Genomic DNA, 10,244 nt, shown 5'->3' with positions numbered 1-10,244 from the left:
ATCAGGCCTGCCTATCAAAAATGAATTTTTCTAGTTCATTTGCATTAAAAAAATAAACTGCAGTTCAGTAGGAAGGGCTGCATATTGTCCTTTCAACAGAGGGAGAGATATGAACTTATTGCCTCCAGAAGAGAAGTAGAGTCTGACCCCTACCAGATTTTGTCCTCTTGCTAATTCATCTTTCCTCATATAGAGCTTCAGTAGCATGGTCTTGGCTTCTTCATCTTTGAAATTTAATGCTAGCTTCTTTTTAAAAAAATAAATAAATTCAAACCTGCTTCATTGGGCCCCAAGGGCAAATGATGAGCTCCCATTGGAGGTTGTCACAGTAAGGAGCATGTTTGTGTTTGTGTTAGAGCACTCAGAGTCTCACTGCTCAGGCTGGAGGAGTTTCTTGTGACAGATTATCTCTGGTGATATTTAGCAAGCAGCTCACATGCAACAAATAAAGGCCAGACACGTGTAAGACTGACTGCTTCTGGCAGCTTCATATTAAGATCCACTTTGCCAGATTTGCTTTAGATTTTGAAGTCTGTGCTCCAAGAATGGATGCAGGAATATCCATTCTGAGCTTGTGTCTGTTGTGCTGGAAATGTTATTAAAGCAGGTGGATGCAGCACTTGGGGGCATGGGTGAACGTGGACCTGTCAGTGTTGGGGGAATGGTTGGGCTCAATGCTCTTAGAGGGCTTTTCCAATCCTTCTCACACTCTGGAGGGGATCTGTTGTTGTCTGCTGCTTGTTCAAGTGCAGTGTGTAAAATTATTATAAAAAAATATATTTTTTTCTCTGCAGAGGCCTGATGCTTTAAAGGAGGCCTGCAGTTTACAAGTCAAACTCTCAAAGGGCCCCGGGAATGAGTGCTGACACTGCTCATTCAGCACTTCTTTTGCAGTCTCAGACAGTTTCACTCACAATAAATATTGCAGGCAACCTTGAGCATCCTATGAAAATTTGTCAATAGACATTCTATTTCTCTGTGCTTGCACAGAGCTGTTCTGCTTCCAGTCATGCAGTGTTGTTGTACTGGGCTGAGGGCAGCAAACAGATTTCTTCTGCATGTGACGTCGGGAATGATGCCCGTGCAAGCCCTGGCACAGAAAACCTCCCTTATTTTTTGTAGATACCTTTGTACTTTGGGTCTGCAGCTCTCCTGCTCATAGGTCTCTCAGGTGCTGCATCTCCTGGCCAGTCCTGATATAGCAGAGAATGATGAGAGGACACAGAAAATCAAAGACTGACAGAATACATGGGCTGTTTTCTGCAGCTCAGGCTTACCATCACTCCAGGAGAAAGAGCTTCTGCTAGGCTCAGGAATTTGGTGCATTACTGCACAGATCTCAAGGGGAAAAAAAATCCCTTTGAATGGAGGGCAGTAAAAGTAGAAAAGCTGAAAGTGTTTTCACCAAAAGCTAGGTGATATAAGAATCTGCAAAATAAGTTTCACACCTACAGAAAATCATAGAAAGCCAAATTCTACTATCTGATAATTTGCCGTTATTGTAAAATTACTCCCAGAGCAACTGAGGCAAATTTCTCTGAGTTTTCAAAGCTATCAGTAGAAATCAAACAGTTCAAATCATTAAGTAAATTTTCCTTCACTTCTGAACTTATTGGCCTTGACTAAGCTGCTGCATACAAATTTGCCAGTGCAGTATCTTGTGGGGTCTCAGCCTGGGAATTTTGATGGCCTTACAGCTTTCATTTTCCTGAGAGGATTTTTGGCTAGATCCATCGAAATGTTTCAGTTCCTATATGGAAACAGTCTTATATAATGTAAGCTTATATGAACTGATCATTTAAAGAATAAATATTTGGCCCCAGAGCTGATGACTTTGACAATAGGGAATCAAACTACTTTTTGTGTTTAACTTGAAGTCCCCTGGTGTATGTATTATTCCTGGTACAATGCATCCCACTGAGTTATTTTTCTAACCTAAATATTGGTTTTCTTTCCTTTTTTATGGAAGACCGTGAATGACAAAATAGTAAAAGAGTGTTTCCAAGGAAGTATGTCCTTGCCCTCTACCCCTGCTTTTCCCTGGATAATCTTTGATCAGACTCGGGGTCCCCACTCTATTTATAAGCAAGGTGATAATGGTAGCATTTAGCAGGGTTCAGAAATAGAGGTGTGGGATTTGTGAGAAGCACTGAGGCAGGACACACCAGGGGCTGGGTCCCTAAACCTTCTCTGCAAAATCAGTTGTGTCTGAAGTGCTGCTCTCCAGCCTGCAGGAGTTCAGGGTGACCAGCTTCACACCTTAAACACTTGTGTGACTTCTGTTGCTTAAAATTAGGTAAGGCAAAGCCTGCTTTAGCCATTGTCTGTCTTGCCTAAATTGCTGTAGGTCATGCTGAGGACTAGCCCTGTCTTTAAGGATTGTGTTGAAAGGGTTGCAAAAAGTTACCTTTGGCCCTTCTTCACATGGAGCACGAGTTACAGCTGAAACAAAGTCCATGAGCACTCTGTTTGCTTCTCCACACAGCTGGGCTCCTGGCACACTAGAGCAATTTGCATATGCTGATTTAACTGTTGGAAAATCTATTCACGCAAAAATCTTCCTATTCTCTTAGACAATGGATTTCTCCCCTCTCATTTTGTTGTCAAAATCGTTTTCCCATCTGTTATTGGGGCAAAACAACCTCCTGGTCTGGATGTTTCATTCATGGATAAAGCTTTCATTGGAACTTGTTTTCGGGTTGGGGCAGATTTTGCTCCCGGTAAAATGAGTAACAAAACTCCCTGTGAGCTGAATTGAGCCTCTCCTGAAAATGAGGGGGTTTTAGAGGAGTTACGATGGCTGTGGACAAGGTCTTGTTGCTCTGCCCTTTCAAAAGAGAACTCTGTCTAGTGGAGGAACAATCAGAATATTTGTCTCTTTAAATGAATGGTTCTTAGAGCCTGCACTGAGAGGCAGGCTCCCTCTCTGCGGCTGTGAGGCTACTCAGAGCCTCCAATAAATCAGCATGCAGGCACTGAGAGCTCTGTCCTTGAAGGGATGCAGTGACCTTGCTCATGCTTACTCTGGAGGAATAGGGGAACCAGAGGAGCCCAAATAGTGAGCAGAGTGGGACTGAAGGCTCTGCATTCTGCATGCAAATGCCACAGCACCGGAGCCACGGCACGGACAGCGTGCTGCTGCACAGAATGCAGCTTTCCTGCTAGCCTGACCAGACTGCTGCTGCTGAGCTTCTTTTTTCCTTTTTTTTTTTTTTTTTTTCCCCTGCAGGGTTCTGAATGAAATCCTCATGATTGTTGCATGCTTGTTCAATAATAGCAAGCCCCAGTCACGTCTCCTTGTGAGCACATTTGGTCGGAATCACTGAGCAGAAGCAGAGAGGAGCTGACGACTATGTGCTTCCAACGCAGGTTGCCGGAGCCCCGTGTTTGCCATTGGCTGCAGTTCTCTGGTTTGTGTGCAGCTTCCCCCATCTGGAATATGAAAATGGGATTGAAGTAGATAATTGCTAGCAGCGGGTTTTCAAGAGAGGCTTAGAGGGAACAGAATGCCTCTCACACAGCACAGGCTGCCTGCGCTGAGAGAGCTCTGAGAGATGATTTCAGATGTTACCCACGTCTGAATCTCCTGGAAACTTTACCGTGGAAGCAAGCCATTGCGCACAGTCCTGGAGCTAACATCCAAAAGGGGCAAGGAAGTGGCAGCAGGGCCAAACAATGGGATACCTTGTCCTTGGATTGCTCACAGAAAAGCCAGCAGGCATTCCCCTCCAGTCCCCAGCAAAAAGGGCATGAAGGTGGCAATGAACTGAATTTTACCCAGTGAAGCTTCAGTGGCTTTTCAGAAGGATGGGATACACTGACCCTTCATCAAGCCGGGATTTGCTGGGAAACAGAACTTTGTTCTTCATCTTCATCTGCGCCTTTGCCGTGGTCACCTTGCTGCAGCAGATCCTCTACGGGAGAAACTATCTCAAGAGGTAAGGGGGGGTCAGAGGGAATAGGAAAAGTTGTCTGATCAGGCTGAGGGGAGATGGAGCCCCAGGCAGACCATTATAGCAGTTCGAACCACTTCTCAGTGTTTTGCTGATGATAACAATATCTTGTCAGTCTGGGAAGGTGCATCCAGCATCTGTAATGTTTGTTAGGTTGTGAGTGCAGGAGAAGGTTAGGCAGAATATAATGTTTTGTGAGTTCCCTGGGTTATGTTTAAATCCTCACCTGTGGCAAAAATATGGGTTTGTGTTCAACTTAAACAGACTCGTGCCACCTGAGTATTTGCCCCTTACAAGGCTTCCCACTCTATGTAAGTTCAGGCTGAAATGGGTCAAGATGTTGAATTGAAGTAGCTTGTTCATTGCTGAAACTTCGATGTCTTTAGAAACAAACATGCAGATGCAGTTCCTAAAATCAATATTAGTGTTCCAGATAACCAAGAGAGCCCTTTATTTTTGCACTGCTGTCTTCTTATGAATTGCTGCTGAGACTGCCTCGCTGTAGAGCACATCACTCTTTGATCTGAAAATGCTCTTTTCACAGCAACCACCGAGGGGGCTCTATAAATGTTTAACCTTGACCCATGCAGAGTTTATTTTACTTAAACCTGGTTTGAGAAGTTACAGCTTGCATGATTTTATGAAGATGAATGTTTCCATTACATGCTTTGAGGTAAGTGTTTCAGTTGTGTAGGCAGCTGCTGTGGAATTTTTTACTGGAATTGAGCTGCATTCTGCCAGGAGAGATAAATGGTTTGGTTCTTGCCTTGCTTGCAACTCATGTAGTTGTTTGCCCTGTGCCAGGAGCAAGCAAAATGCTGGCAAATCAGCCAACATTTCTCTCTGGGAGGGAAAAGCAAGCATGATATTAATATGTTTAGACAGGGGTGTTGTTTATCCACGGAGCAATTCGTGTGCCTTGTGTAGCACAAGGCCTTGTCTGGGGGACTCTGATTTTTTTTGGGCACCTCATTTCCCAGAAAATGTGACTTCCTCAGCTGGAAGAAGCAAGAATGAGCAGAAGTGTTGAAAACATGGGGTTTTTTGGCTTGGAGAAAACTGAGGGGAGAAAGGATAACTGACTTGAAATACCCAAATTAAATCTTAGAAGAAAAAAAAGCCATAAATACCTCTCTCTAAACACTCACAAAGTGCTAAAATGTTGTAGCAGGAAAGATTTGGATTTAATCATGATGGGGAACTTTTAAAGAAAACGATTACCTGAGGAGGTATAAAATCTCCACATTTGGGGAGCTTCAGGAACCTGGTAGGTAGACAAGGGTAGTACTAATCTTCCTCATTGTTAAGAATTTGACTTTATGGCTAGGTCGAGGTCTCATCTTGCCTTATTTTCTCAGTTTTTCCCATTTGTCCTGGAGGCCTGGCAGTCCTACCAATCCTTGCTTTTCCAAGTCAAAATTACTGCAACAGGGTTAGAGAGAAGAAAAATAAATCACAAGTACACACTGAAATGAAAAATGGTAAAGATAAAATTATGAGAAGATGCAACCAAAAACTCTTCCACTGAGTGGTCTCTGTGGCCTCTGTCCTGCCTCATGCCCTGGGAACCTCTCCTGTCATCATCAGGGAATGAAAAAAGGCTGATGTCCAATTCCTGGGATTGCAAGGAAAAAGTCTGGTTCTGAGCCCTCTGCCATCAAACAGTCTCAAGTAGGGAGATGAGCATATATTTTGTCACTTGGACTGGAAAATATTACTTTTCTTTTTTATTTTTTTAACTCCAGCTTGCACTGATTTGTTTATTTTAATTTTTATTTTTTTTTTTAATTAATCATGTGAAAATAGTCTCATAGAGGGCTCCCCTAACTCAGTGCAGGGGAAAAAAAAGCACCTCAGCCCTCGGCTCCTTTCTGCTGGGAACTGGCAGTTCCCCTCTTCCAAGGAAATAAAAATGCAGGATTTGGCTGTAAGTTTTTAGTGACATAAAGGTGATTTAATCAGCATCCTGCATTGTTACCACAATATTACTATGAAGGTACCTTTTTTTTTTTTGTTTTCAGCTCTCCTTTTCCTCCCTCTCTCTTAACACCCTGCAGTACCTTCTGGTGAGCATTCCAGGGCAGTCTGATTGCCAGCGAGCTCTGTGCAGGGGCAGCTGTAACCTTTAATTACTCTTTCACTTCACAAACCTCTGGTGTTAAGCCCCCTGCTAGAAGCTGATTCCGGCTGTGAGGCTTCTTGGACGTGTTTTGACTTGTACCTGGTGGTTTTGGAGAGGCTCCTTGGAGAGGGGAAGCGGGATATTTATATCCCTGGCGCCACTTGCCAAGCTGGAGCCTGGGGACGCAGCCATTTACTCTCTGGGATTCCATGTGCTGCTTGTTTGGGATGCTTTTGCCTGCATCCCAACACCTGCAGCAACAACAGGACCCATGGCCTCCTCCCAAGGCAGCAGGAAGAAATTCCCCCATGTATTTGGAGAAACGTGAAAATTGCTCTAAAGTACTATTTCAGTAAGTGTACAGTGCTTTTAAGTCTAAATATAACACCAGGGTAGCTCTTTTCTCTGCAAGAAGATGGTGGAAATGGGTAAAGGCCTTCAAGGCAGGGGAGTGTGACCCAAAACAAACAGCTTGGGCACAATGCAGGTGACAGCATAGACTCAGGACTGGTCCCAAAGAGCAGAGTGGAGAAAGGTACCCTTTTCTGGGAGAAAGATAGCAAAGTTTGCTGCGTGCCATGCCACTTGCCCTTACAAACAGGAAATGGGCTGGTTTGATGGCCATAAAATCCCACCTGAGGCTGTCCATGGAGGTTCAGGATCCTGCATTTGCCCATGGCCATGTTCCCAGAGCATCTCTGGGGGTGGCAGGACTGTGGACAGGAAAGGATGCTCCAGGAAATAAACTTGGCTCAGGGAAATTTGATAAGGGGCCCAGCCTTAGGTCAAAGTTCTCTCTTTCCCCTTATGGGATTTTAATGGGCTCCTGGCATTGCTGGTAGAAGGGGACAGTGTAGAGATTGAATTTCTAGGCATTCACACATTTTTCACCCACTGTGTAATGTTCCCCACTCCTTCCTTTGCAGTTTTATGCAGTGTCATTGGAAAGCAGAGTCCTGTCCACCTTCTTTTTTGCCCTTTTTCAGTTTTCTCCCAGGTGGGATGGGTGTGGGTGCTCTCACCAAGGCCAGTGCCTCATCCCTGCAGTTGCAGCTGAAGTTCTCTAACAGGAGAGTCAAACCACAAGCTGGAGAAATGGCATCGGGAAGCTCTGGTCTCTGCAGCTTCTGATCCCCAGTAAAAAGGATGATGAAATGAGATATAATTAAGGGACTTTAATACCAATCTCTGGGGTAATTATTTTTATTTTAGGATTAATGTGATGATTAAAAATCCACTGCATTGATCTGCTAAAGTAGGTTAAATGCTGTGGTCTTCTGCTTAAATCCAGAGCTGCCGCTTGCTTTTGTATTGACTCATCTTTCCAATGCTCGCCTTTCAGCTGAATTTTCTTTTGAATCAGATGCTCAGCTGAGGGCTGGCCTTTTTTTGTCAGCTCTTGTTTGGCCAGCAGGGAATAATCCTGGATTACATCAGGAAACTGCCACTACAGTAAAAAAATGTTGAAATCTGTCTTCATCTCCCAACCTGTAGCATGGGAGAGATCAATAGGACAGTCCTTCCCTTTGGCAAGGGAAAGATATCAGAGCAATACTTTGCTATATACCAATATTCTGTTGGCAGGAAATTCACTAAATTCTGGGTGTTTTAACAGACTGACTTCTGCACACTGAAGAGTGTCATGTGAAGAAGAGAATCTGCACCTTTAAAACTCCTTTTATTCAGCTGAGTTAGGAGAACACGTTTCCAAAACTATTAAAGACCCTAAACAAATATTACCCCAGGGGCTGCCAGAGGGTACTAAAAGATTGCAAAGACTCACGCAGCAAGATTCAGCAAACCTTCCTGTGCAGGCAGCCTGTATTATTTGGAAGCTTTGTATCTTCTAAATGAGAATGAAACATCACTCTTATGTATATGTGCCCTCTTACTAATATCAGAATCTCATTACTTGAGGAAAACCCACCATTTTTGAATATCTTAGGCAGCTTTTATTCAACACTTGCAAATCAATTCCCAGGCATCCTTACTTCTTTCCTTACCATATAAGATTATTTGTGATCACTTTCTGCACTGCATGGACTAAAGGAATAAACCCAGAGAAAATGAACCTGAACTGCACATTTCATCTGAACCCTAAATTCATGTCATTCTTACAGCAGGGACAGCAGGAACAGCAGTGGGAACATGGAGGCTACATGTGGCCCAAGTTGTATTTAGTCCTAAACTGGGTTTTTTGTCCTAACTACATTCAGCTCAGGTCAGCTGAGAGCTCCTGCCCCATCCCTGGCACATGCTCTTCTGGCCAGCTCATAACAACCTGTGAAAGTGTTAGCCATAACCTAAGACCATCTATTCCTGTGTTAAAACTCTCCTTCCATTGAAATATCTTCCCCTAAAGGCGTAATCTGAAGGTCACCTAGTGAGTCATCTCTCTGGTCACACAGCTCTGTGCTTCCAGCTCTAACCAGAGGGAATTACTACTCCACAGAAATTACATGTATCCTGTGAGTCATCTGGATGAATCCCTGACAAGGTGCTGGGAGGTCTTGGGTTTAGGAAGCTTTTTTCAGAGAAGACTGCTGGAAACTTCAGAACAAAGCAAAGACTTCAAACAATATAGAGCACCAAAAAAATATGTGTTTACAGGATATGGACATCACCTTAAAGTGGCCAGATCTAGCTGAGCACAGCAGGAGAAGCTGAGACTCTAGCCATGCTGTTCCTGCTACAGAGCATTCCCAAGGCCATTTCATGGGGTGCAGGCATCCCTGTTGGTAATGGGGTGGAGGGGGCAGAACCAACAGGGAGCTGATAGATTAATTCAGCTGTCTCCAAATTCATGGGCTCACAGAATCACTGAATGGTTTGGGTTGGAAGGGACCTTAAAGCCCATCCAGTGCCACCCACCTTCCACTATTCCAGGCTGCTCCAAGCCCTGTCCAACCTGGCCTTGGACGTTGCCAGGGATGGGGCAGCCACAATTTCTCCGGGAAACCTGTGCCACCACTCTCACAGGGAACAATTTCTCCTAACATCTCCCCTAAGTTTACCCTTTGTCAATTTGAGGCCATTGTCCCTTATCCTGTCACTCCAGGCCCTTGTAACAGTCTCACTCCATCTTTCTTGTCTCCCTTCATGTGCTGAGCGGCCACCCCAAAGCTTCTCTTTTCCAAGCTGAACAATCCCAATCCTCTCAGCCTTTTCTCTCAGCAGAGCTGCTCCATCCCTCTGATCATCCTGGTGGCTTCCTCTGGACTGGCTCCAACACGTTGATGTTCCTCCATCCGGAGGCTGGGTGCAGTCACCCCATCCCACTTCCCATTCCCTTTCCCACTGCTGCTGCTGGTTGCTTTAGGCAATTCTCCTGAATCCAAAAATTTTTCCTTCTTCTACTTGAAGGTTTGGGGATTTTTAACCATGATTTTAATTTGCTTTTAAAAGAGAGCATCAAGTGGCTGAAATTTTAGAGTGTGAGGAAATGTTATTTCCTCTCCTGTGCTCCCTGGCAGTCCTCCCCATGGCCCTGATGCAGAAAATCAGCAGGGTTTATATGCCTGCTCCCTCTATGCTGTATTTCTAGCATTGTTTTGTTTCACCTCTGCTGTTGAGATGGCAAAACCAGCTGCTGGTCTGACCTGTGAATTGCCAGCTCTTCTCCACTCTTGAGATGACAGTAAATTAAGGTAATGAGCATCCCTTATTTCAGTGTTTTACATGTGCAAATTCCATTATCCCAGGTGTGTCACTCCCTGGTGTGTCACACCATGGTCCTTCCTGACTCATATCATGAGGGATGTGTCCTACAGGGTGGCCTTTGGACACTTGTCCCTTTTATTGTGGCTATGGCCACCCAGCAGCTCCTAGGCCAGTGTCCACAAGCCCACCCTGTGGATGGTTTGAATTGTGCTGGGCTGTAGGAGCTCTCCAGAAACTTTTTGCCCTGGAGCAGTGAATTATAGGTGTCCTGCCAAAAAGTGGCCATTGTGCCTCCTGATTAATACAGAGATAATTAGATCCTGATTCTAATTCACATAGTACCCAGCAGCGGCTTCCTTCAGTCTAACTTTGTTGTGTGAAGATCTAGGCCTCCTTCTGTCCAAGCAAACAATTCTTCTTGTGTATTTGGCTGAATATCTGGGTTAAATCCTCATTTTACACAGACCTGTTGCCTTGGTATGACAATATAATGGTTGAGTTTTGCCAAT

The 10,244-nt window shown here is 44.4% G+C and overlaps 1 protein-coding gene across 2 annotated transcripts in view; it reads left to right on the top strand.

Moving 5' to 3' along the window:
• The first annotated feature begins 2,923 nt into the window (after nt 1–2,923).
• Nucleotides 2,924–10,244, top strand: part of ST8SIA5 (ST8 alpha-N-acetyl-neuraminide alpha-2,8-sialyltransferase 5) — a 48,329-nt gene continuing 41,008 nt past the window's right edge. For both annotated transcript variants that reach the window (XM_054652374.2, XM_054652372.2), the window contains exon 1: nt 2,924–3,938. In XM_054652374.2, the coding sequence (XP_054508349.1) occupies nt 3,808–3,938 (131 nt within the window). In that variant the 5' untranslated portion in view covers nt 2,924–3,807. The remainder of the gene's footprint in view (nt 3,939–10,244) is intronic.

Source organism: Agelaius phoeniceus, chromosome Z (genome assembly GCF_051311805.1).
Source record: "Agelaius phoeniceus isolate bAgePho1 chromosome Z, bAgePho1.hap1, whole genome shotgun sequence".
Taxonomy (NCBI): Eukaryota; Metazoa; Chordata; class Aves; order Passeriformes; family Icteridae; genus Agelaius; species Agelaius phoeniceus.
The sequence above is the reverse complement of the archived record's forward strand: the minus strand, read 5'-3'. Positions and strand labels throughout refer to the sequence as shown.